Source organism: Xenopus laevis, chromosome 7L (genome assembly GCF_017654675.1).
Source record: "Xenopus laevis strain J_2021 chromosome 7L, Xenopus_laevis_v10.1, whole genome shotgun sequence".
Lineage (NCBI taxonomy): Eukaryota > Metazoa > Chordata > Amphibia > Anura > Pipidae > Xenopus > Xenopus laevis.
The window spans coordinates 81,766,263-81,792,409 of record NC_054383.1 but is presented as its reverse complement, the minus strand read 5'-3'; the positions used below and the strand labels follow the sequence as shown (position 1 = coordinate 81,792,409).

The following is a 26,147-nucleotide window of genomic DNA, read 5'->3' as shown; positions in this document are numbered from 1 at the left end:
TCTAACTTACGGTTTGATTCTGAAGAGAATTCCCTCAGGTCCAGGTCTTTAAGAGGGAAATTGACAAATGTGGAGAGTTTGCCACTTCTGATGCGTCCTTCAGAAAATCGCTTTAGATCTAATTTTGAGAGTAAGTCAAGGAGGACAAACCAGAGCAAATGGATATATATATATATTTATGGGGACTTTGCTCCAAAACAGGTTAAGAAAACTAACCAAGGATCAAAAAAAGGTAAGCCCAAAATAAGAAAGGCTAATTATCTAAGACTATCTAGATCGAAGTATACATCTAAAAGAAGTTTACATATAAAATATACACAAGAGGGTTCTCCTACATCAAAACTTCAATAAACCAGAACAACTGGTGTGCTGTATGGGCAAATACTAAGATCCAGAGGAAGAAGACAAACTAAAAACGTTTAAAAAGGTATATAGAAAAGAAAACATGAAAGACTTGACTATAGTGGAGCAAGTCTAAAAGCACTGTAATTCAAGCCCTGTGCACGTAACTTAATTAAAAGATGACAAATGTTTGAGTGCAGTCATGTGAATTCCTTAGAAACACTAAGTTGGAAGGATACGAAGCACAAGAATTTTGGGAAATCTTTGGATGGTGAATTTCTTTGTGCACCTTCTGCGAGCTTTACATCTGCAGCATGTCTGGAAGGAAAAAATTAGATTTAGAGATGCATAGAAACAGGCAACTGCTGTGAAACTGCAGACTCTACAATATCTGTATGCAGGTACATATATTTATACATGTATAACAAAAAAAACAGCGATGGCTGCGATACGTAGCATAAGTTAGTTAGTTACTATTACAGAACATGAAAACAAGAAAAAGTCTTTTGGAAAAGCCAAGACTTCAGTCTCTTTAGATCTGCACTGAATGTCTAATCAACTTGAAAGGTATTGTGTTTAAAGGGATACTTTTCAAAATGAATCAGTTAATAGTGCTGCTCCAGCAGAATTCTGCACTGAAATCCATTTCTCAAAAGAGCAAACAGATTTTTTTATATTCAATTTTGAAATCTGACATGGGGCTAGACATATTGTCAATTTCCGAGCTGCCCCAAGTCATGTGACTTGTGCTCTGATTAACTTCAATCATTCTTTACTGCTGTACTGCAAGTTGGAGTGTTATCAACCGCCTCCCTTTTCCCCCCAGCAGCCAAACAAAAGAACAATGGGAAGGTAACCAGATAACAGCTCCCTAACACAAGATAACCGCTGCCTGGTAGATCTATGAACAACACTCAATAGTAAAAACCCATGTCCCACTGAGACACATTCAGTTACATTGAGAAGGAAAAACAGCAGCCTGCCAGAAAGCACTTCTCTCCTAAAGTGCAGGCACAAGTCACATGACCAGGGGCAGCTGGGAAATTGACAATATGTCTAGCCCCATGTCAGATTTCAAAATTGAATATAAAAAAATCTGTTTGCTCTTTTGAGAAATGGATTTCAGTGCAGAATTCTGCTGGAGTAGCACTATTAACTGATGCGTTTTGAAAAAAACATGTTTTCCGATGACAGGATCCCATTAAACTCACTGCCAATTAGAGACTGCTTCATGAAATTGCCACTGTTACCAGCCTAGAGAGAACACTTGGCTATTCAGTGGGAAGGGAAACTATGTGCAAACTCACTGGCTTTTCGTCACCGTCTAAAACATCTTCCTTAGTAAAAAGGCGCATACAGTCCACGAGGGATACTTCAGAGGCACTCTTCTGTTGAAAGGGAACAAAAGCAGTTTATACAGATGTAAAATAAAAATGGTTCTGCTGTGGAGAATAATATTTTGTTCTGGGCATTTTGTTTTAAAGAAATTGAAAATATTTTATTATTGAAGCCTGACACTATACGCTTAGAGAACATAAAATGATTAAAGTCTGCACAGTAAGCCTGAGATGCAAATAATAAGAACATATAGAAAAGATGAAAAATTTAAATGTTAAGGTCAGCAAATTGGGATTGAACTTTTAATATGATAGTAAGTAGGGTTGGGAAGTAGAGCCAAGATTTAATTTCCATCTGAATTATATTGTTGCACTGATAATTTGAGCTGTATTTTGTAGTAAAACAAACCCTTACAGGAATGGACCGTAAGAACTATACTTGAATGCATTAGTAGCAAAGTAAATTAAAATGGACATTTACTTGACTCATCTTTGGAGCTATTCATTTACAGCTTTAGCATAAGCAACATCTAGCTGTTAGCTAGTATTAATATAGGAAAATCCCTCCAGTTACGAGACTCTATTCCATAGATTTTTGCAAAGTTTAAACACAAACTGAAGTGAGTTCTAGTTGCAATAAAGAGGTTGCCTACATGGATGCAAATAGATTTTTTTGTGCATGAAAGAGGAACTTGCCTTAGCTATTGGAAGTGAGAGGTCCCAAAAAGGGTCAAAAACAGTTGAGCAGTATCCGCAGTCTGTGCAGGTAAGGGAACTCTTCAGCTGGCCAACAAACAGTTCTGTAATTGGGAGAGAATATTCATAGAGATAAGAAATTGGGATTCAAGTGAAGCCGTAGAGGAAACCAAATTTCCACTTTTTGATAAACATGCCCTTAAAATCCTAGGCAAGTTAAAAGAGAAATGTAACATTTGGTTCTTGTAAACTATTGTGAGCTTCATTTTTATATACTTATTATAAAATGAATACTACGTTTCCTGTTCACCTTTACTCGCACGGTATCTGTCTATCTTTAAGGTCTAAGTCCCTGATGGATTTTTTTGGCATGTTACTTTTAGTTATACATGGGTGTAAGGCCGGGAATTCGTCTTTGTGGTATTTAACTTTGTATTAGTCTTCTAACTGTTTGGATGAGATCATTGGAAAGACTTTCGATTATAGCATCCAGAGGACTGAAGCCATTTTGCTATTTTTAACTTTTATACAGGACTGCACTAAGCTTGATTTTTTAACATTGCTGTGGCTTCTCAGACATTTTAGAGGTTAAAAATCCTCAGTTCTCAGAAACGGGAATGACTTCAAAGCAAATGTTCCAGTTATATGAGCATATCTTGTTCTATCACTTAAAAGTATTTTATCATGAATACAATTAGATATAATTCTAGGGATGAACTGATTCTATTATTTTGGGATTCAGGCAAACCCCTGAACCCTTTGTGAAAGATTTGTTTGAATACCAAACCATGCAAAAAATGTTTACTTTCTTGCTTTGTGACGAAAAGTCATGTGATTTTAAGGATTCGGATTCAGTTTGCCAAACACAAGGATTTGGTCAAATCCGAATCCTGCTGAAAAAGGCAGAATCCTGACCAAATACCGAACCGAATCCTGGATTAGGTGCATCCCTATATGATGCTATGTTATTTCTTTATTAGATATAATAATATTAGACAAAATACTTTTTATTCTCTATTTGTATAGACAAAATAGAGAATACCATTACTTTTATATGTCTTAACTAAAGGTACAACTTGATACACACAGAGACCTAATCTAAAAACAGAAATGTAATATATTGTGTGTACCTTCCCCCACTCCTCCCCGCTCCCTTTCTTTTCTGTATCCCCTCCCCCTTTTCTTTCTGGAAAACAATAAAAATTATTATACAAAAAAAAAAAAAAATGTAATATACATTCATTCTGCTGTACACCCGTTTACATGAAAAATCATCATACACAAATCTTCTTCTTCTGGGTTCACACCAAAAGATAGCAAGCATGTTATGAAAGATGCTATGTGTATGTAGGTCAGATTAATCACAATATTTGTTTCCTTATTACTCAGTATTTTAATACAGATATGGGAGCTATTATCCAGAATGCTTGGGACCTGGGATTTTCCAGATGAAGTGCTCTATGTAATTTGGATCTCCATAATGGTTTTCTAGATAACTGATCCACATGCCTGTATTAAGTTTTAACATCATGTAAGGCATCCCCTTACTACAGTTTTTTTAACATCCAAGCCTACTGAAGCAGTAAGTTTAAGCGATGTTAAGCACAACTTACCCACTATTCTGCTGTCTTCCCTCTCCAGATATCGCTTCCACATCTTTTTGCCTTTCTCAGAGTCACTGAAAGGAGAAGGTGGGGGAAGATGTAAATGTATATAGTGAAGAAAACAAACAAAATATTTATTCCCCGTGTGAAAATCTAAACTGATAATATAAAAATTCTAATAATCTTCATAGTACGATAGTGATTTTTGGTGCTATTTAATCTGGCATGATTGGGGCACTCTGTCTTTTTCAAGGCAAATTCATTTTCAGTTAAACTTGCAGTCAATACAGTGATACACAGAGGAATGCCATCGCCGCCAATATTTCACTATGGGCCAGATTCAATTTGATCTCTAGTTATCTCATGCAAACTTAATAAAAGTCTATGGGGAATTTTGAAATTTAGATAAATTTAAATCTGGCATTATGCATGGCCCTCCTGTCTTCACTTGGGCATAAAATGAATTTACCCCTCTTGTGGCCAAAACTCTGTTATGTTGAAGTTGAAAATTCCTTTCTTCTAATCTAAATGTTAAGGTCAATGATACAACTAAAAGGAAACAAACTTAAATATGTGTATTTGTGAGAATGAGCAAAGGAGGGTTGTGATGTTTTGGTTTCATTTGACGTTATGAAGCAAATGGGTATGTTTGTTTTAGCAACAAGAAGAAGTGTCCTACAATTCATGTGATTATAGAATGTAATAACATGTAAATACAGTTACATAATAAAGAATGATTCACTTAATTACTATGGTAGGGCTGTGATGAAACCTGGCATCTGGAAGGACTCCAGGTTTCAACTTGTTTTGGAAAGCTGATTTCCCAAGGACGTTCTCTACACAACAGAAATATTTGCTGACAAGGTCAAACTGAGAAAAGATTTCTCACATATGTATATATACAATATTTCACTGCAGGCTTAAAGGGCCAATTCTTTTATACAGTATGTATGCTTGTTTTAAGCAACCTCACTGTCAGGGAAGTTAATATACTTTTGCAGATGCTGATTAAACTATATGGTTATGCATTGTGCACCCCCAATAGATTTGTTTAATTAACCTATAGTCTGGGTGCACCAGCAGTGATCAGCCACAATGAAAATGGGGTATATCTGAAATTTGACCCAGAAAATATGTTGTCCATTACCTAGGGTTCCAATCCCACAGGTAGATATGCAGGTATGGGACCTGTTATCCAGAATGCTCGGGACCTGGGGTTTTCCGGATAACGGATCTTTCCGTAAATTGGGTTTTCATGCCTTAAGTCTACTAGAAATTCATTTAAACATTAAATAAACCCAATAGGCTGGTTTCGCTTCCAATAAGAATTAATTATATCTTAGTTGGGATCAAGTACAAGCTACTGTTTTATTATTACAGAGAAAAAGGAAACCATTTTTAAAAATTTGGATTATTTGGATAAAATGGAGTCTATGGGAGACAGCCATTCCATAATTCGGAGCTTTCTGGATATCGGGTTTCCGGATAGGGGGATCCTATACCTGTACAAACATAATGTTCTACACATGGACTACTGCAAATCTCACCCTTAGAGGTTTTTCCGGGTTTTCCAGTGGCTGGAATGAATGAAGTTACAGAAAGCTGAATCTAAGACCTAAGCAGAGCCCAAGGGGCCTACTTATTAAACCTCTATTTTTTTCTGGTAGAGGTCTTTAAGGGGAAAACTCCCCATGGAAAAAAACCTCAAATTCTTAGAGATTTATTATACCCCAAAGCTGCTCAAAATCTGAAAATATGCTATCGAAACCTGTTGAGGTCACGTAGAAATGAATGGCAGATGTCCCTGATGTTGTTTCTTGAAATCATGATCTGCACTCAATAATCCAATAAAGTCAGGGTTTTGTCCGACAATCTGATAAAAGTTTTCGCAGCAAATATTCAATAAAAAACAAGTTTTTGGAGAGTCAATTGTGCAATACAAATTAATGTTCGATTTGGTCTCCATGTTTTTTTCAAGAAAAATTATTGATAAATGAGTTCAATTCGTGGAAGGGAGTCGAGATTAATTCGAAATTAATCAGCCCCCAAAAGTGTTAGTGTTCAGTTTGCATGTAAAGGCAGTCGAATTTGAGTGGTAAAATCAAGCCAGACAACCAGGAACACTCAATTAATGTAGTTTGCACATGTACTAAGAACTCTACTTTCTCTTGATTACATATAATCAATACTCACGGCATATGGTCCAAATCTTGGCTGGAAGGTCTTGGTTTGACTGTCACCCTGTTGACCTCATTGTGTAAACCGTCCAAGAGAAATCGTAGAAACTCCTGAGCGTCTTGCTGGCTGTGTAAATGAACAGACAAAAAGCGAAATGTAGTCACAGGTTTTACTTTGATTCAAACGCAGTTCTTTGGGCAACATTACCAGTGATTCTTTGCTACACTTTTTACAAAGCATGATAAATAGACCCCTTAATAAATTGTTAAAGCTAAAATGAAGAGAGAAACTATCAGCAATAGCTATCAAGAGGAATGACATGTTTCCTGGCTATGTGGCTAAATGCTAACATTTTTTCTCATGCCTGTTAACATTCCCAATTGAAATCTCTGGCCACTTTTGACCATGCCTAAAATAAGATTACACCTCACCCTGACCCACCATTACTTAACCTTATCTACCTTAAGTGATAAACCAAAAGATACGTTTTTCTCATTGAATCTGGTCCAATTTACACAAACCAAATGGCAATTAGTGTCAAAAGTTTACTCTCTTACATATGGGTTTGTATAATATAAAATTAACAAATGGTAGGTAGGTAAACTAGTCTTCTGGATTAAATGGTTGACAGTTTGAAAAGAGTTTGTAACTAGCATCAGCCAAAAAAAAAAACAGACTATAGAAAAACATTGAGTTTGCTTACTTATATCCCATGAAGCGAGGTGCATATCTCTGTATCTGGGTTTTGAACTCAGATGGGCTCACCACTTCATTGGCTGAACTAGTCCAAATTGCCTGGAGCAAACGTGCAAATTCTGGAATAAAAAGAATCAATTCAGTCATAATGCATATCTCCAATTCTTCAGTGGTCTTTTATCAGTTCATGTTTTTGTATCAATGTGATATGGTGATTGTGTGTTTTATATTGCCATTCACCCGGTTCTTTGCACTGTACATTTTTAGTGCTTATATTTAAAAATCTCTTACCTTCCATTATTGCAGTATTACATTTTTTTGAGCTCAGATCTCGTCGATATGAATTCTGCTGACAATAATCTCTTAGGTCCTTGGTATTGCTCAAACACTGAAGTATGGAGTTCATAAAACACTGGGGTGAAAAAAATAAAGCAGAGGTAAGAGAGATGCAGAGAAACTGGTATGCACAAGCCAATGTTAAACAAAAAACAGACTTACCGTATTACCAAGATTCCGAAGGCCAACCAGACCCTGTACATGTTTGGAGGACTGCAAAACAAAGAAAGGTGTTACTATCTTAGCTAGGGGCCCATAAAAGGATTCGCAAGATTAGGTGACATCAGGAAAAATTGAGCAAAACTGTAATATTTTCAGCAGTATGTAATGCAGGCTTCCCAGAGAAGGAGGTTTCCTCTCCCCTGCGGTAGTTCTTGTACATAGCTGAAATATGCTGAAAAATATGTTATTACACTCTGGCAATAGAGATAAGAGAATTACATTATTATGCATTGTTAAATGCACATTTGCAATTATTTATTATGTTGGCGGTTGGGATTTGTCTCATAGTCATGGGTTTAGATGTATGGTATCCTGTACTTTTCATCTCAATAACTTGCTGATGGGCTGCCATTGGTTGATTGTTTATAGAGAGCAATGTAAGATCTATGTTTTCTTAAGGTCAAAATAATTAATTGCAAGGACATGGTTAATGTTATCTTGAATAAAGCTGTGGCCTACCTATCCCACAAAGGTGAACTGGTGTCTCTCTTATTTCTCCTGGAGAGAACCTAAAAGATCCAGCACTAGCACAATACAGGAAGTGGGGCGAAACAATCCACTTGTGGAATAATAATTTAGCCTAAGTTTTGGTACATAAATATGTGTTTTGGTTTATCAACATAGTTTTTCCTTTATTCAAAAGAAGAAAACATTCACACCAGCAGGAGAAACTAAACTAAATTATTCTGAGCCTTTTACAGACATGATTTTGTCAAATGCAGGCAGACATATAATGATCAGATAAAGTAAGAGCCAGTGAGCACAGTGACGTGAGTAGGGAGTTAAGTGGTGGCCTGATTGTAGTGTCAGCCAAGAATTCCAAGAATTCCTTCTCCCCTGGCTGCTAAAGGCTTTTTAACCTTGTAAATGGTAATAAGATGTTGCTTTGAAATACCCCAGAAAGGAACATGGGTGGTGCTGGCTAAGAAGGCACTGCAATGAATGAGAACATAAGAGGCTGGTTTAGCTACATTCACATGTAAGTGAATGAATGAATGCAGCTATGCAGCCATAACCTGACTGATCTGAACTGCCAGCCATTCCCCTGCAGATATTCTGAGCAGTGGGGGAGGGGGCTTTGGACTTCTGGCAGTCAGTGCTTTGCCGGTCTCATTCATTTGCATTCATACATTGTTCTACAGGCTTGTACGCCTGCCATGTGTACACTATTCTGTCAACTGAGAATTTCTCTTCAGAGCTGAACCCGGGAAACGTGATTTATTTGTGGCACTGTGCAGCAGAGGTTAACTCTTGCTCTGATAATCTCCAGGCTTGTTCCCTCCCACCTCCTACCAGTATCCCAGTTTCACTTCAGATGTGAAGAAAAGAACCTAGCCTGGTTAGGGTTATGCTGCACTTCAGATGTGCAAACCGGAATTAGCTGGTCCTGGCAAGTATTTGACAGGGTCACAGAGTCCAAAGCTTGAGAAGGTTGCTCGGATGATAAGGATTTTCTGAGGCAAATTGCAATTTTGAAATATTTCACAAAACTTAGTAGAGATTGGCACCAGGGCCCAGTGTTTCATGGTTGTAAAATCCCACTTTTTCATATTCTCTGCATAATTACTGCACAGATTGGTTAATACAATATGGTTGCGACTTCTTCATGGGTTATATATTACCTACACATCACTCATCAGATGGTTTATGCAGTAACTGGATCCATGCATACCTGCAATTTTTATTAAACTACAGCCTTCCCATATACAATAATGCCAGAGGCACTGTGCATGCAGGCCATTTTTGTGAGCCAGTTACTAAATTACAACACATTCACAAGAGCTCACTGGGTCCTTCTCTGCAGGAAGTGAGGAAGCAGATCTGACCTTGGACCAGGTGCAGCATTGATAGCATAGCTTCCCAACCACCCAACCTGTCCTGATTTTCCTGGGAAAACATAATTTCTAAATAAGGCAATTTCAATTTCAACTCAGTTATCTATTGTTTTTTGCAAATATTTTGAAGCATTTCAATTCTTAGGAAAGTTTCTCTATAACTCCATATACAGTATGTATGACTTTATTTATAAAGCCCTATGTGGATATGCAGTGCTGTACAATCTTACAATGTAGTCTAGTACACACCGGGTAACAAGCACTGCAACAAATAAAACATATAAGAATAAATATACATAAAGTGCCTTGTTGTAGTAGGACTAGTAGTACCTAGTAGAGCTTGCCATCTAAGTGTTGTCAGCTTTACAGGTGACTGTCATATGCAACATTTACTACAGAATGGTAACAACTTGGTGACATTCACTGATCTCCTTAAAGACCATGGCACTACATACAATGGACTCAAAATCTACTTTGCCACTTGATTGAATTCATGTTTCTGTTGCAGAGAGAAACATTTCTACATGCCAATCACTTGCTCGAAGGGACGCAAATTGGCTGTGCAGGAAAGCATTAAGTGACTGCTGGCTTTATTAGAAACTGTTGCACTCTGAAACTGATGTTAATTCCCTTACCAAAATAAATATGTTGCCGGCTAATCTGCATGATTCACGGGCCTCACCATGTGTTCAGACATTAAAGGGCAATGCCCTTTAACTTCTGAACACATGGGAGGCCCGTGGATGACGCAGATTGCACATAAGCAGAGAGTCTACGTAGAGGGGCATATATATTATGGGGTGTAAAAAACAGCAGGATAATTCACCACACATGGTCAGACTTTGCAGTGTAAAAAACAGAATAAAAAACGGCGTACCGTTTTTATGCTTTTTATTCTTACAGTGACTTCTGCAGGAAACAACGTAAAATAACGGTGTTTGCATGGTGTCAAATATAACACACCTTGATAAATTAGCTATTTATTTTACACAGCTTTACACTCCGTTTTTCCTGCGAATTTCGTCTTACATAACATAATAAATATGCCCATTAGTGTACAAAGTTTAAACTCTGACCTTGCACATTTTGTTTGACTTTGTAATTATGAATGCAGCTGTCTCTTTCCCAGCAACTATTCCCATATTCTGTGGATAGTCTCATCTCATCGAATCTTCTGTCTTTTAGCCCATTATGTATGTAGGTATCTTACCTTTGCTCTGTGGAGTATGAAATCCATAATGCTGGATAGTATGACTGTCCCAGGTATTTGGTGCTCCCTGCCGGCACCCATGCCATGTATTCTTAGAGTGTGGGAACGCATTGTGAATTTGGTAAGGCTGATGAAATGCTCTGATGAATTCCAGCTTCTGGATTATTCCTGGTTATGTCTTGGTCCGTACTCTAGGAAATGAACTAATCCTGGTTCTGCATTGAAGCTGGCTCTAGGAGATTACTTTATATCTGTGCAGATTTGATTTCAGAAGCTTTTCTTGAAATAATATTAAGATGTATTATCCTATTCTTAGTGCTACTGATTTCTGCTGGCCTCAGAGAAACAGATCAGTAACCCTGTTTTTTCGAAGAGGAACAGACTGACCTGCCTTCCCTCCAGATATGACTGCCTCAGCAGGAGGAGACGGCTGCATGTGGAATTTGACAAGTTCCTGACGTCAGGTGGGAGGACTAGAAATACATACTGAGCACATAGTGATCTCTCCCTGGGAGGTGTGTCACCTGCTTAGTCATGACATAGAGGTGTATTCGTGTGTGTGTGTGTGTGTGTCTGTGCTAGTGCCACAGGACACAAACCTACTTAATTGTTGTTCCCAATGAAGCCAAGAATAAAAGAATATTTAAATTTCAGGAAGAAAAGAAATCAGATCAAATATAATAATAATAAAAGAATAGGTAGGGAAAAAAAATGCAAATGTTGACAGAGATTAAGCAGCATGTTTTGGAAAAATCTTGTACCAGCATATCCTTTGTCCACAGTTATCAAAGGTCTCACCCAGAATGTCACAGTCTCCCCTATATAACTATTGTATCCTTCTCTGTCAGTTAGTCACATTGCATCAGAATCTTTTGACTTTTAAACAGTGACTGGAAAAGTGGTGAGCACTGGTGCAATATCATCTATTGTTCTATTCCAAAATTCCACCAGTTCACCCATGAAATCAATTATTTGTACCAGCCACCTGCAGAGATCTAATAAAGTGCTACAATTGTGACTCTTAATATGAAATATTCAATTCTGAAGGTCTCAAATATACACTTGTAGCAATACACAAAATATATATTGCCTACAGGTTTTCCTCTGTGAGAAATCCAAGCAACATGTTCAATGAAGCTGTAGTTGCCATATCTCACGGTTAAAATCCTAAAACTGCAGTTTTACACAAGAAATTTAAGAAAAGACATAAGATCAATACTCATGATCAATGCCTAACCATAGGCATACACACCCCATAATGTATCATGCAGGCTAAAACATTTTCCAAACTGCCCAACTGACAAACTTTCAATATACATTCTACTGAAAAATGTAATTTCATACAATATTAATAGTACTTGTATGGCCAGCTTATGGCTATATGCACATATAGACTATTAATACTAATAATTAATATTATACATGTATCACCATCCTCATTGCTATGGCACAGACATTTGTTTGGTCCTCACTTGTAACTTATAGCATAAAAGGAGTTCTAAACCAATCCAGTAACAAAGAGCTTATCAATAAGAAATTACACTACATGCTGAACACTACATGCTGATTTCTACACCGTGTCTATAAGCAACATCAGCACAAGCACAATTATTTGACGGTAGTACGGAACTTTTATAGACAAGCAGCCACACAGAAGCCTAACATCACTAGGGGGAAATTTGCTAACATTCGAAAATTCGCCAGGGGCGGCTTTGCAACCTTTACATTTCACCATGCGAAAATTTGCTCAAACAACGCTAATTTACTAATATGCAAAGCTGCGTCCAGGGCGCCGAATGCTGGCGAATTTTTGCTAGCATTACTTCGGCAATCAAAGCGAAGATGCGCTAGCGTTCAATTCTGCCTAGCGCAACTTAGTTAGAGGTTTTCGCTCAGGCTAATTTGCATACGGCGGGAAATGTAAAGTTGAATGGACGTATATGTTGCAGCAAATACATTACATTACACAAGGCCAGGAAACCTTAATAAAGAAAATACAGTTGTTATAATGCCCTACACATGATCCCACTGTATAGTTAATGTTCCATATGTTAGAAAATGTATGGGGGAACCCGGTTACCCCAAAAAAAAATTTAAGGACTTTTGCAGGCTATCACTCTGAAAAAAGGAAAAGACTCCAGCGTTTTTTGGGACATAGAAACATTTTCCACTAAAAATTGAGGAAGATCTATGCACTCCATTGCATGCCTGGTCTGAGCTGGTGAAGGCAAGTTTGGCGAAAGAGGTAACGTTCAATAAAATCTGCATCTTAGTGAATTTGCAGAGTAACGTCCATTCAACAGAGGGAAAATTAGCCTGGTGATAGAATGCGAATGAGCTCTAGCATCTGTTTCTTTCGCTAGCGAAGTTACCCCTGCGCCCATTAGTAATTCGGTAAAGTGCCCCTATGCCTTTGAGGGAAGCCGTTTCGGCCAGTGGTACAGAAACAGCTGCATACAAAATGCTTCTGTCGACCTCTCATTGCCCCTAATATTATTGAATGTAAAGTTCTCTGTCTGACACATAAGAGGGGGACAACTATAAGACATCAGCACCAAAATACACAATTGATTGTTTTGGAGCTGATAGATTTCCTATGTGCCATTGGCCTTTCTATTTAAGCATGATAATGGAGTCAGACCTGTGAACACCTTCCACGTGAACACTTTTTTGATAATCAGCACCCAACTTGCGCTGTGACTATGAAATAAAATTGAAACGTAATGTTTCTATTTTCATCCTTCAGCAAAAGTAATCCTTTTTAAAAACGGATTTCAAATTTCTAATAATATAAAATGTACATGGTAAGGTATAATGCTACCACATATAGTCCTAGACCCACTAGGAACTAAAGAAGGATGACGAGAGTTGAAGATCATTAGCAGCACAGCTTTGTATATAGAGTTTAATTCCACCCAAAGACTGCTGTACAGGTATGGGAGCCCTTATCCAGAAACCCATTATCCAAAAAGCTTCAAATTTTGCAAAGGCCATCTCCCATAGATTCCATAACTAAGCTAATAATTCTAATTTTTAAACATGATTTCCTTTTTCTCAGTAATAAACATTACCTTGTACTTGATGGCAAGCTGCATGAATCCATATTGGTGCCAAAACAATCCTATTGGGTTTATTTAATGTTTAAATGTTTTTTATCAGATTTTAGGCCTGGGAATCCAAATTACAGAAATTATTTGAAAAACCCCAGGTCCCAAGCATTCCGTACATATAATGGATCCTATACCTGTATACTAGACTATATCTTGTCTCACAATCTTTTAGCAAATGAAAACACATATAAACCAAAATGAATTTCAACAAAGCCACTTGTGTTTCAGACTAAAATGATTTATGTGAAAATATGTAAGATTAAGTATAAATTGAACAAAGAAAAAATAAAATTTTTACAAGTCATTTTTAAATTTGCTTTTCATAGAAACTGCAACTTTATGTGTGTTGAGTAGAGTTTGGGTGTAAAACCCCACACACTTTATTATAAGGACTTTTCTTTTGCCAAATTGCTGTTTTTCCATTCCATTTCCAAGTAAAAAGCGGGAAATAGGGGCCGATTCATCTCCTGTACATCTTCCATGTAAAAGCGATTATGTGTGTGCAGGTTTTGATTCCCAGTATGTTATGTAAAGTAATTTATTTTAAATGCCTAATTCTCTATTAATGTGTTGATGATGAGTGATTATAAACACAATGCTTCAGGTTACTGCAACAGTATAGGCTGAACTAACGTACAGAACTGAATTCTAAATTACAGACTCCATGTGGAACGGTTTTGATGGCAAAGTTTAGGCTACTGATGGGAAACTAGCCCTATCTGCTTTTTATTCTTTGAGGAACTAGTCCTTAAATGAACAAAGTCTAAAAGCAGTTCTGGCTGGTTTGTACATTGCAGACTTTTGTGCACAAAAAACTGTCACTTTATTTGGTTGTTAAAGGGATCCTGTCATCAGAAAACATGTTTTTTTTCAAAATGCACCAGTTAATAGTGCTACTCCAGCAGACTTCTGCACTGGAATCCATTTCTCAAAAGAGCAAACAGATTTTTTTATATTCAATTTTGAAATCTGACATGGGGCTAAACATTTTGTCAATTTCCAGACTGCCCCTGGTCATGTGACCTGTGCCATGCTTTCTGGCAGGTTGCTGTTTTTCCTTCTCAATGTAACTGAATGTGTCTCAGTGGGACATGGGTTTTTACTTTTGAGTGTTATTCTTAGATTTATCAGGAAGCTGTTATCTTGTGTTAGGGAGCTGTCATCTGGTTACCTTCCCATTGTTCTTTTGTTTGGCTGCTGGGGGGAAAGGGAGGGGGTGATATCACTCCAACTTGCAGTACAGCAGTAAAGAGTGATTGAAGTTTATCAGAGCACAAGTCACATGACCAGGGGCAGCTGGGAAATTGACAATCTGTCTAGCCCCATGTCAGATTTCAAAATTGAATATAAAAAATCTGTTTGCTCTTTTGAGAAATGGATTTCAGTGCAGAATTCTGCTGGAGCAGCACTATTAACTGATTCATTTTGAAAAAATGTTTTTTTCCATGGCAGTATCCTTTAAGGCAAATATAAAATATATATATATATATATATATATATATATATATATATATATATATATATATTAGGGATGCACCGATACACTATTTAGGATTCGCTGAACCCCCAAATCCATCGTGAAAGATTCAGCCGAATACCGAACCGAATCTGAATCATAATTTGCATATGCAAGGGGAAAACATTTTTTACTTCTTTGTTTTGTGACAAAGTCACGAGATTTCCCTCCCCACCCCTAATTTGCATATGCAAATGAGGATTCGGTTCGGCCGGGCAGCAGGATTCGGCGGAATCCAAATCCTACTGAAAAAGGCCGAATCCCGAAACAAATACTGGATTCGGTGCATCCCTATTATATATGTATAATATACAAAAGCTCTGAATATCCTATAAATAATATCCTTATAAATAGTGCTTTGTAATGCCATCAGTAATAATTAGGGCTTAGTAATGTAATGTGTGTCACGTGACTCACTGAAACTTGTGTATTATAATAAGTACCCCCTGTTGTACTTTGCTATGACCTGTATAAAAGTACTCAGCCTTAAAACACTTTTTTTAGTTCTGTTGTTTTCAGATTGTTCCCCAGAAATAAAAACTTTTTTCAATTACTTTCCATTATTTATTGTTTACTGTTTTTTCAAAATCTAAGTTTAAAGTTGAATGTTCCTGTCTCTGGTGTTTCAGTCTGGCAGCTCAGTAATTCAGGTGCAGACTATAAACAATTTTGCAACATTTAGTTGATACATTTCTCAGTAGAATCTCTGGAGTATTAGCAACTATTGTATCAATTATAACAGCTGCCTGTAATGAAACCCAGAGATTCTGCTCAGCAGGGACAAAGATAAGTAATGTATCAACTAAATGTATAAATTTAGAACAGTTTACAGGGTCGGCGACCCCTCCCTCCCAGAGCTGCTTTAGAAGGTGAAAAATGACACGTTACACTTCAATATTAGAAAAACGGTGACACAATGAAAATAGAGTAAAGTAATTAGAAAAAAGTCATTACTTCTGGTGATCTATCTGAAAACAACTGGTTGTTTGAAGATGAACAACCCCTTTACCTGGAAAGACACCATACATTCTCCAAACCCGGGAAAGCTACTGTCTATACTTTATGCTGATATAATAATAGGTTACAAATCCCAATTCAACAGTGCCTATTAATTATGGCTGGTGGCTCTGGATTCTGGGACTGGCTCAGGACCAATGGGAAAAAGAAGTAGATACTGGTTATAGGTTTCTCATGTCGATACAAGATAGGCTCATTCAATAAAAAACACTGATCTCCCTCAAACTTCAAAGACTAATTGGCAATCAGACTTGTGCATGTGCCCTATGTGTGGCAGTACTAAAGCAGACTTTCTCCACAGTGATATGTGCTTGTCCCCCCTATATTTTGATTCTGGGCACAAGTAATTGGTGTCTTGGCCAACAACCTGGGCACGCTTCACATATTAGATCCTGTTATCTGTCTACTAGGAGTGATTGAGGAGATAACTACTACCATAGCTAGGCTCAGACTCCCTCATGTTTTATGTCAAAAAGGAAAGCCTTATGCAATGTATGGGCAACTCTCTCCCCACAACAGACATCTGGCAGTAGTTGGTAGATGATGACCTCCCCCTAACTATGCTGAACTATGAATTACAGGTAGTTGGTTCTAAATTCAATAAATTTTGGGGGCCCATGGTGTGGGGACCATGAAGACACTCTGTAAGCTGACATATTGTGTATTAAACTTGGTGATGTCAAGGGGGGGGATAACATAAACTTAAACTACTGTGAATAATTATGACTGCCTTGTTTTGTTTGTTTGTTTTTTATTAAAAAAAATGTGCACTATAAAAAAGTACTGCTTTTATGTAGTCATGGTGACTTCGAATATCCTTATATTTTGCAATAGGGGTAATAACTATATAATGCTGTATTAATGTGTTTATGATGAGTGATTGTGAACACTGAATGCTTCAAGTTACTGCAGCAGTACATTCTAATCTTGCACTTAGGTACATAACCAATCACTGGACTGGATGCATTATGACAGACACTATGTGGAATGGTATTCGAGATAAGAACAAAGTTCAGACTACTGATGGGAAACCAGCTTCTTTGCGGAACTAGTCCTTAAATGAACAAAGTTGAAAAACAGACCTGGCTGGTTTGTAAATTGCAGTATTCTATGGACTAAAATGTCACCTTCTTGTATTTGGCAGTTTAAACAAGGTTTTATAGAGTTTTTAATAGAACGCCGACATTCCTGGGTACAATGGGGCAAATTCACTAAGATTCGTAGTTGTGCCAGGCGTAACTTCGCCACACTTCGCCAGGCGTAGTTTCGCCAGCGCTTCGCAAATTCACTAAAATCCGAAGTTGCGCTCAGGGGTAGCGTAAGGTTGCGAAGTTGCGCTAGCGTTGATTCGCTAATTAAAGCGAAGTTACGCTAGCGAAGGCTAATTTGCATACGGCGCCAAATTCAAATTTCAATGGAGGAATACGTATCAGCACTACAAATGGCTAGAAAAGCTTCAAAACATCAAATAAAAATGTTATTTTGCCCTACACATATATATATATATATATATATATATACACAGTAATCTTTCAGTGTGAGGAGCAGCTTCCAATTCCATAAAAAATGAAGTAAAATGTACTGAGCTCTTGAGAAAATATTCAGAAAAAAGCTAAATACAAAGCTAATTTTTAGAACATTACTGGGAAAATTAAAAAAAAAACATCCTTGCATTTTATTGTTATTTGGTATTGCTATTGCTATACATCCTTCCTGCAAAAGTGCATGGCTTTTCTCTTTTAAGAAAGGCAAAGTTTGTATGTTCTCCCTGTGTCTGTGTGGGTTCTTCATGAGTCCAAAAATATACAGGTTGATGAATTGACCATAGCGTGTTTGGACATAGGAATTTAGATTGTAAGAACTAATATTGCAGGGATTACTGTAAATTATATATAATCTCTACATTTCTGCAGAATATGTCAGTGTGGACAAAGTGTATATCGCACCTCATTCCTTATATTTTGTGCTGATTGTGAGGTTGGCAGTCCACAAGTGGCTCCTAATGGTTTTCTAATAAATCTAGGTGTGGCAGCTTTTATTATTCTTTGAACTTTACCTGAGAGGAGATTAGTACATTTGTGCTAGTGATAGCTGAATGGTAAAGCACAGGGACAAAAGTCAGTGCTTAGTTGGGTGCTGCCCTGATGGCTCATCTACAACCTCAAACCTGATTAGTTTTAATGATATTAAAAACTAGTTTTAATGATATTTAGAAAGGAGAATTGTTCATGCTCAGAGTTCATGCAGTCAATATGCATAACTTAAGAATTAACACCTACCTGTCCAGAATTCTCTTTCCACCTGCACATGAACTGATTTGTACCTTAATAATCTCACCCTATTGCATAAAATAACTCTTTTTACAATATGTACAGTGCTAAAATGACACCAACTAAAGACCTTTAATATACAAAACATATCTTCATTTTGTACTATAACAAAATATTTTCAACTCTTCTTTCACTCACACTGTCATGTAAACTGTTGCACACATACACACTTTTTTCCCTCTCCCTCTCTGCTGGTAGTGTGAACTCTACTATACATCAGACACTGTTTAAGCAGCCTGGAACAACAAATGCATTTGGTGCAAATGCAGGAAATGTAAATATATGACATTTAAATGAACGGAAAGTTGTTGGGGCCATTAAAGTGCACACTGTGTAAAAATGTTATGAATTTAAATTTGACACCTATCCCATCAATTCTATGATCCAGTCTAGGTACCAGCACTCAGAAAGATAAGCAAGGCATAGCATAAAGCACAGGAAATTGCCATGCAAGAAGGAAGGAAGCACATATATGGAAAGGCAGTCAAACAAGAGAGCTGACAGTAGAATAAAATGTGGGAAGACAAGGTAAAATATGCCAAAGGCCACAAGCTGATTTAGTACCGAGAGATAAACTGATAAAAACTATCCAGTGAAACATAAGAGCAGAAATAAAGCAGTTTAATTATAGCTGAGTGAGGTAAATTCCATTTTAGGGTGCATATGATACTGCCTACTCTACATGCTTTCATTAACCAAAATAATCTACTTACTTGCTCCTCTTTGCCATTTGATTCCTCATTTTTCTCGTAGGTGTAAAGGAAGCGTGAACTAGACCTTGGAGAGGAAGGTGCTGGGTCTTGAAAAGTAGTACGGGAAATTCCATAACCATTGGTGATCCCCCTCTTTTTCCCATAGACATCACTGACTTCACTGAGATTAGTGGTTTTTGAAGCCCGATAGTTTCCTTCTGCTTCAAGTCGGCTGCATGTAAGTGCTGGACTGGGAGAGTAGTAAGTATCAGAAGCCCGCAACTCTGACAGTCCATGGGAGAGGTCTGTGTGACTGGAGGACTTTCTACGTGTCAGAGAGGTGACAGGAGAATATGTTGAGTTGTAGCCATAGGAATATGTTGGGAAATTACTTGTCCCATATTTAGATGTAGAACGTCCCACAATGTCATTCCTTTTGCTAGTTACATCTAGACGAGGAAGGCTTCGCTCCAACTCCGGGTAGGATCTGAGATGTGAGGAGCTGGACAGATATGAGCTACCATAACTTGTCTTATATGGGAGTTTATCACGGTCAATGTAGGATGAATTAAGGTTGGAGGTGTATGAGCTGTATCCACCATAACTTTTGGTATAAGATGTATCTGTATATCTCTTGAGGGTGGAGGATGAGTGGGACATGCTGTGGGTGCTGAGGAATCAAGGGAACAGACCAGCATAGGCTACAAGAAAAGAGTATATGGTCAATGAAAGCACTGTAAAACACACCACATTGTAAAACTGACACTATCTTTATTTTCAACATATTACCAAGAATGGAACTAGTATCATTTTCTATATACAGTATACCCTTTTATAATTGATAATGATAGAATCCACCCAGGAGATCTATGTCTGTGTAAATAAACTCTTATGATACAGGTAAAATTATCTTATATTAAACAGAAATTACTATTTAACATAATAAAATATAATGAAATGAAACCTACTCATATCTCTGTAACAATGCTGGTGGTGTATTTTACCAATGTCACCAATTGCATCAACAGTAAGTTATAAACAGTTACATACATTTGATGTCAGAAGCAGCTGTTAATTATATTATGTTTTGGAGAAAAGCAATTTATAAGGCTGTAAATTACAGAAGGTTGAAGTGTATATGCCTCTTGCATATAATAAAAGAGCATTCACCTATAGTGCCCAGGAAACAGTCTGTCAGTAAATGGACAGTTCCATAAATAAAATACTTATGCTGACATGGTATTCTTCATATTGTTTACATTCAAAAATCTATATTTTTTTGTACAAGGTAAAGGGCAAACATTAACTCCTCTTTTGTATTAGCCAGATTAACATTAAATAGTGGTAATGAGCTCTGTATAAGTCACCTTCTTCTTTATATTTGTTGTGTTATATCTTACAGGTAAGTAGTAGTTCATTAGGCCGAGAGTTGCTCTCAAGAACCTTTTGGCTGATTTTAGTTCAAGAAATTGTCGATTTTTCTTGATTAAAACAATAAACAAAAAGTGTGTTGTATTGTACTGATGTTGAAGGAGGGAATATACTGCCACTTACCCTTTAAGAATAATGTTTGTAAATATTGTTACAAACAGACTGTATCTCTTTTTAGTGCACAATAAGACACAGATTATAAAAAGATATAAGATAATAAGACACAACTTTCTGATTAAATTACATTTTTTATGCATCATGTGCATAAGTTCACACTGACTAATTCCCTGTTAAATTTTAGTGAATGTATAGAATACTTTAGCACTGTACTGTAATAATTGATAAAGAAAAATGCATGCACTAGATCTCAACAGTAATGCAGAAGAGCTAGCCTTACTACACACTATTCTAATCTGCAGTATCAGTTATTGAAATATGAGAACACCAAGTCATTTTAGTGAGGTAGTGATTAGCAGTGCTGCTGAAATCCTGTAATTGCACCTTATATAAGACTACATCCTAAAATTATTTCCAGGAATGGCTTGTCCTTGGGCATTTGTGACATATTAAGATTTTGTTAAAAGATAGATCTGTAATAGTTAGCACACCACAGGCCCACAGCAGTTGCTCACTGCAGGAAACATTTGTAGAAACTGGATAACATGCTTTCAATTCTTGATATGTTACAAGATTTGAGTGTATTTAAATAAGCACAGTGTCTCACTCACTGTACCCACCATGCTTAATGTGCACGAGCACCCAGCCAAGGGGAGTAAGGGACTGCAAGAGCCAGGAAGGGGACTTCGGGTTTCTGATGGACATGGTGACTTAAAGGAGGACTACTGTAACTTAACTAAAGAAGTAGGCTAGAAATGTTGTACATTATCTTTTGGGCTTCTATACCAGCCCAAGGCAACCACAGTCCTTTAGCAGAGAAGATCTGTGCCTCCAAAAAAGCCTCAGTTGCCCCCATGTTCTTTTCTGCTGATTCACTGCACAATGCTCTGTGTTGATGTCAGTTACTGAGCTTAGGGACCAACTCACAATATACAGTACACATAGAATATAAATTTCACAATATAAGGCTGATTAGTAATTAATGCAGATAATTACTACATGGCAGCACAACTAGTGAAACTGGCATTGGAATTTAATAATCAGCCTTGTAGCATCAGCTTATATTACAGGCCAACCTCATTTTATGCTTGATAATTTGCAACAACCCCTAACCTTAGCTTCTTAACAGCTGCTCAGAGCTGAGCAGGTAAATGTTGCAGACACTTTATAAGATGGTGACCCCCCTGGACAAGTTTGATATTCTGGATCATTGTTGCTACTGAGAGGATGAAACTTTACACTGGTGCAGTAAATTCAGTATATAAAATATGAAATTTTTACCAATATTTATTTTTAGGGTTTAGTTCTCCTTTAAGCAAAGAGCTGAGACAAAGAAGGCAAAAACCAAATGAGAAGCAGGATTGGACACAGGACGTGACAAGCAAGACAGGAGCAGGGAATACTACTTATCCCCATATACAGTAACCATTGTTCAAGGAAATGAGATTTTCAGTCAAGAAGAGGAGGTGGGGAAAAAGCAGCAGAGAAGGATTAGGTTCATCTGGCACTGCCAGTATGGATGTCACCAGTACAGCCTGCACAGATGGGAGAACCAGTTACCGCCCAATATGTTTTGGCAGCCAGTGGAACTTCAGGTAAAGGGAGTTCATAAAATACAAAATGCTGTTCCACTCAAGCTCTGAATAAGTGAAGTGGCTTGTGCAGTTCTTTTTTTTTTTAACTTATGAATCAGCAGTTTTTTCAGTAGGGAAACAGACTGATACTAAACTTGCTGGTATTTTATTTCAAACCTTTATGCTTCAGGAGTGTGTGCAATACTGTGAATTTTCTTTATTTAGGTTACAATTGTAAGGTCCTTTGGGGAGGGACCTACTTACCTGATGTATTGGTTATTGGCTACTTTCTATGTAATCTGTATGTTTAATGTATACGCCCATATATTGTACAGTGCTGCAGAATATGGTAGCGCTATATAAATATGTGATAATACTACTACTAATACCAGTAATAATAATAAAGGGGGAAAGGTGGAAAGCACAAAGAGGATTGCTGATCAGGTTAATTAGAAGTGCATAATGTATTTGGGGTTGTTAGGAGGGAGTTAAAGACATGGGAGAGGATCAGCTGTTCATAACCATATTGGGATTACAAGTGCGGTAAGGCAGGCTTGTTGAGTTTGGAAAAAGATTCTTGTCCACTTAAATGGTCAGCTGGTATTTCAAAAGGAAGACTTAAGGTGGCCCTTTAGACTGATTCGGCAACTTATCTGCTTGTGTGAGGGGGCTTCCGACAGGTCTCCCCGATCAATATCAGGCCAAAAATCAGCCTATTATTGGATTAACTCGATACTACATTGCCTTTGGTGGGCATATCGGGTTAAGATCCGCTTGTTTGGCAACCTCACCAAATGAGCAGATCTTATTGTGCATGGCCACCTTTATTGTATGGATAATTAAAGCTTTTAAAAGATGCACTGTGATGTGATAGTCTTGCTCTATACCTGTGGAAACAGTGGTTTGCAGAGCTCTAAGAAATGTGTAAAAGCCAAGTGCTACTTTGACCCTGTTGCAGTTGTTCATGGTGTGTCAGTTCTCTTGCTAATAAGTGACCCTCAGGCGAAACCACAAGGGCTACAAGTGTTTATGTGAAATAAGAGTGAGAAGGAGATGAACAGATCCAAGATGTATGGTGTAGTGATGAGGATAAAGTTTAAGTTGGCAGAACTGGATGAGGGATTCATGTACCTAGCAAGTTGTATGTTAATAAGACATAGGAAAGAGGGTCATAAGGATGGCCAATTATACAAAAAGTTATGTCCAAAGTAGTGACAATAAACTATAAATATAGTCAGATATGCAATACATGTAGAGATGTTACCGTTAGCCAACAGAAATTGTCTAACTTGTCGAATCGACTAAACGTCCGATCGCCATGGCACGAAAAATGTCGGGACAATCCACACACGGTCCGAAAATCACACAATACAAAGCTATGTTGTATGACTTTATCTTTGCATGTATGGCTAGCTTAAGAGGACAGAGAGGAAATAGTATTCTAGCTATTATGTTAGACATCCAGTCAACCCAGGCTTTATAAATTACATTTTTGGCTAACTAGTTACATTGAAAACATTTATGATTTTGCACAGCCTATCTTTTTTACTCAGTTTTATTTTTACTGAATCGTTTACATTGGACTATGGATATCTGGCCGTTTTTTTCATTTTCTTTTCTTCTCTATCTATTATTGTCTAGTTTCTACATCTTTGTCAGTGGATAGAATTTTTTTCAATTTTGGGTATGGGAATGTTTTGGTTCTTGTCTGAAAGAAATAAGAAATGGGGGGGGGAGAAAAGAGCACATGTTGTAAGGAGAGCAAAATATCAGAAACCCTTTACCCAGAATGCTCTTAAATACATGTATGTTGTTACCAAATTGTTCCATTTAAGCAAGCAATTCTAACCTTTTGATTGATATTTTGTTGTGTAATAGTACAGGTATAGAATACGTTATCCGGAAACTCGTTATCCAGAAAGCTTCGAATTATGGAAAGGCCATCTCCCATAGACTTCATGATAATTAAATAACTCCCATTTTTAAAAATGATTACATTTTTTCTTTATAATAATAAAAAAGCACCTTGTACTTTATCCTACCTAAAATGTAATTAACTATTATTGGAGGCAGAACAATGCAAATTACAGAAAGACTCCCTTTTCTGGAAATCTTTAGGTCCCGAGAATTCTGGATAACAGGTATATTTATATATATATATATATATATATATATATATATATATATATATATATATATATATATATATAAAACCAAAATTTAAGGATTACGATTTTGTCCATGGTAGTTGCCACAGCTGACTTTTTTATAGAGTTTCTGCAAGGATAAAGATATGAAGACAGAGACAATGATGAAACACTTTCACAGAGCAGCAAGGAACTGTCAGAGGGTGTAACATTATGATTATTAGAGGCTACACTTGGGAATTCTCTCCTGAGAAGTATGTAAGAGGAGCAATAAAGCGCTTTTATGACAGGACCTGGGAAGCTAACATACAGTAACTGTGATTCATGTAAAAACAGGCTTCTTTTAATTTATTTGAGCAAAGGTTAATTTCCCTCTTTGGCCATTAATGGGGATAAAACTTTTCTTTAGTAGCAGGCAGAAAGCTGTGGATCAGTTCAAGTTGCTCTTTGTTTTTGCCTTTATTTATACACTTTTTAAATTGATATTTTTGGTACATGTAAGGCTAGTTTGTGTGTGACATGGAATGTTGATAAAGATGGTCAGTTCCAAGTAGTGCTTCCAACCTGGTTTGTACCTTTGTTCTTGTAACAATGTATGTGATGCTTCCTAAATACGCTTATCTAACCTGACTACAATGGACGCTGTTTGTATTTTTTAATCTTGTAATAAAGTATGAAGATCTGTTAACGTCTCCTTAATCATATCTTATGTGTATCAGAATTAAACACATTTATGTAAAAGATTACATAAGCCAATGTCATAACCAAACTAAGAATGCTAAACCAATGTCATAACCAAACTAAAAATGCTAAGCCAATGTCATAACCAAACTAAGAATGCTAAGCCAATGTCATATCCAAACTAACAATGCTAAGCATGCATCATAACATGTAGGAGGCTACACCAATCATATTATGGCCTTTTCCAATATAACTTCATTCTGCAATGTGCAATGACCTGCACACCAAATCAAAAAAGCAATCAAGGGATTAACAGTGCAATAATTTGTTCTTGGCTGCCAGGCCAACCAACCACTAATATGGCAGTTTTATAACATCCCATTCTAATATGGTGAGTACAGCATATCTACTAATGGAACACTCATATTAATACAGCTAAGGGACCTGTTATCCAGAATACTCAGGACTTGGGGTTTTCTGGAGAATGGATCTTTCCATAATTTGGATCTTCACACCTTAAGTCAACTAGAAAATCAGGCATGGGGCTTCATACCCCTGCACTCTCCTTATGGCTACTGAAATGTACTTGTGTTTAGGGATACATTAAGCACTGTGCACAGATGGAATCAAATGGAATAGTATGTATAATTCTGATGAGTGAAAAATAACTTTGGGAAATAAGAATGATAGAACAACACAAAGTTCCATACTTCATTTACTTAAAGGAGAAGGAAAGCTATGGAGGCATTTTATTGCCAATAGATTAGCTGCAATAGTGCAAGCTAGAATGCTATACTGTATTTATTCTGTAGAATGCTTTACAATACCTGAGTAAAAAGCTCTAGAAACTCTCTGTTTGTTTAGGATAGGAGCTGCAGTATTAACATGGTGTGACATCACTTCCTGCCTGAGTCTCTCCCTGCTCTGGGCTCAGATTACAGCAGAGAAGGGAGGGGGGTGGAAGAGGAGCAAACTGAGCATGCTCATGCCCAGGGCAATGAGGTTTAAACTGAAGGCAGGAAGTCTGATACAGAAGCCCATGTGTACACAATAGAAGGTAAGAAATGCAGTGTTTC

The 26,147-nt window shown here is 37.2% G+C and overlaps 1 protein-coding gene across 4 annotated transcripts in view; it reads right to left on the bottom strand.

The window, feature by feature from the left end:
• Positions 1-26,147, bottom strand: part of usp2.L (ubiquitin specific peptidase 2 L homeolog) — a 53,538-nt gene that overhangs the window by 2,033 nt on the left and 25,358 nt on the right. For 3 of the 4 annotated variants that reach the window (XM_018225779.2, XM_018225778.2, XM_041569235.1), the window contains exons 2-11: positions 19,143-19,822; positions 7,352-7,402; positions 7,145-7,265; positions 6,861-6,972; positions 6,173-6,283; positions 3,989-4,053; positions 2,376-2,479; positions 1,650-1,730; positions 582-660; positions 11-118 (exon numbers count right to left, since the gene is read on the bottom strand). In XM_018225779.2, coding sequence (XP_018081268.1) covers positions 11-118; positions 582-660; positions 1,650-1,730; positions 2,376-2,479; positions 3,989-4,053; positions 6,173-6,283; positions 6,861-6,972; positions 7,145-7,265; positions 7,352-7,402; positions 19,143-19,781 — 1,471 coding nt within the window. In that variant the 5' untranslated portion in view covers positions 19,782-19,822. Of the gene's footprint in view, positions 1-10; positions 119-581; positions 661-1,649; positions 1,731-2,375; positions 2,480-3,988; positions 4,054-6,172; positions 6,284-6,860; positions 6,973-7,144; positions 7,266-7,351; positions 7,403-10,456; positions 11,439-19,142; positions 19,823-26,147 lie in introns of those variants that run through there. The other variant, XM_018225780.2, reaches the window with a different exon arrangement.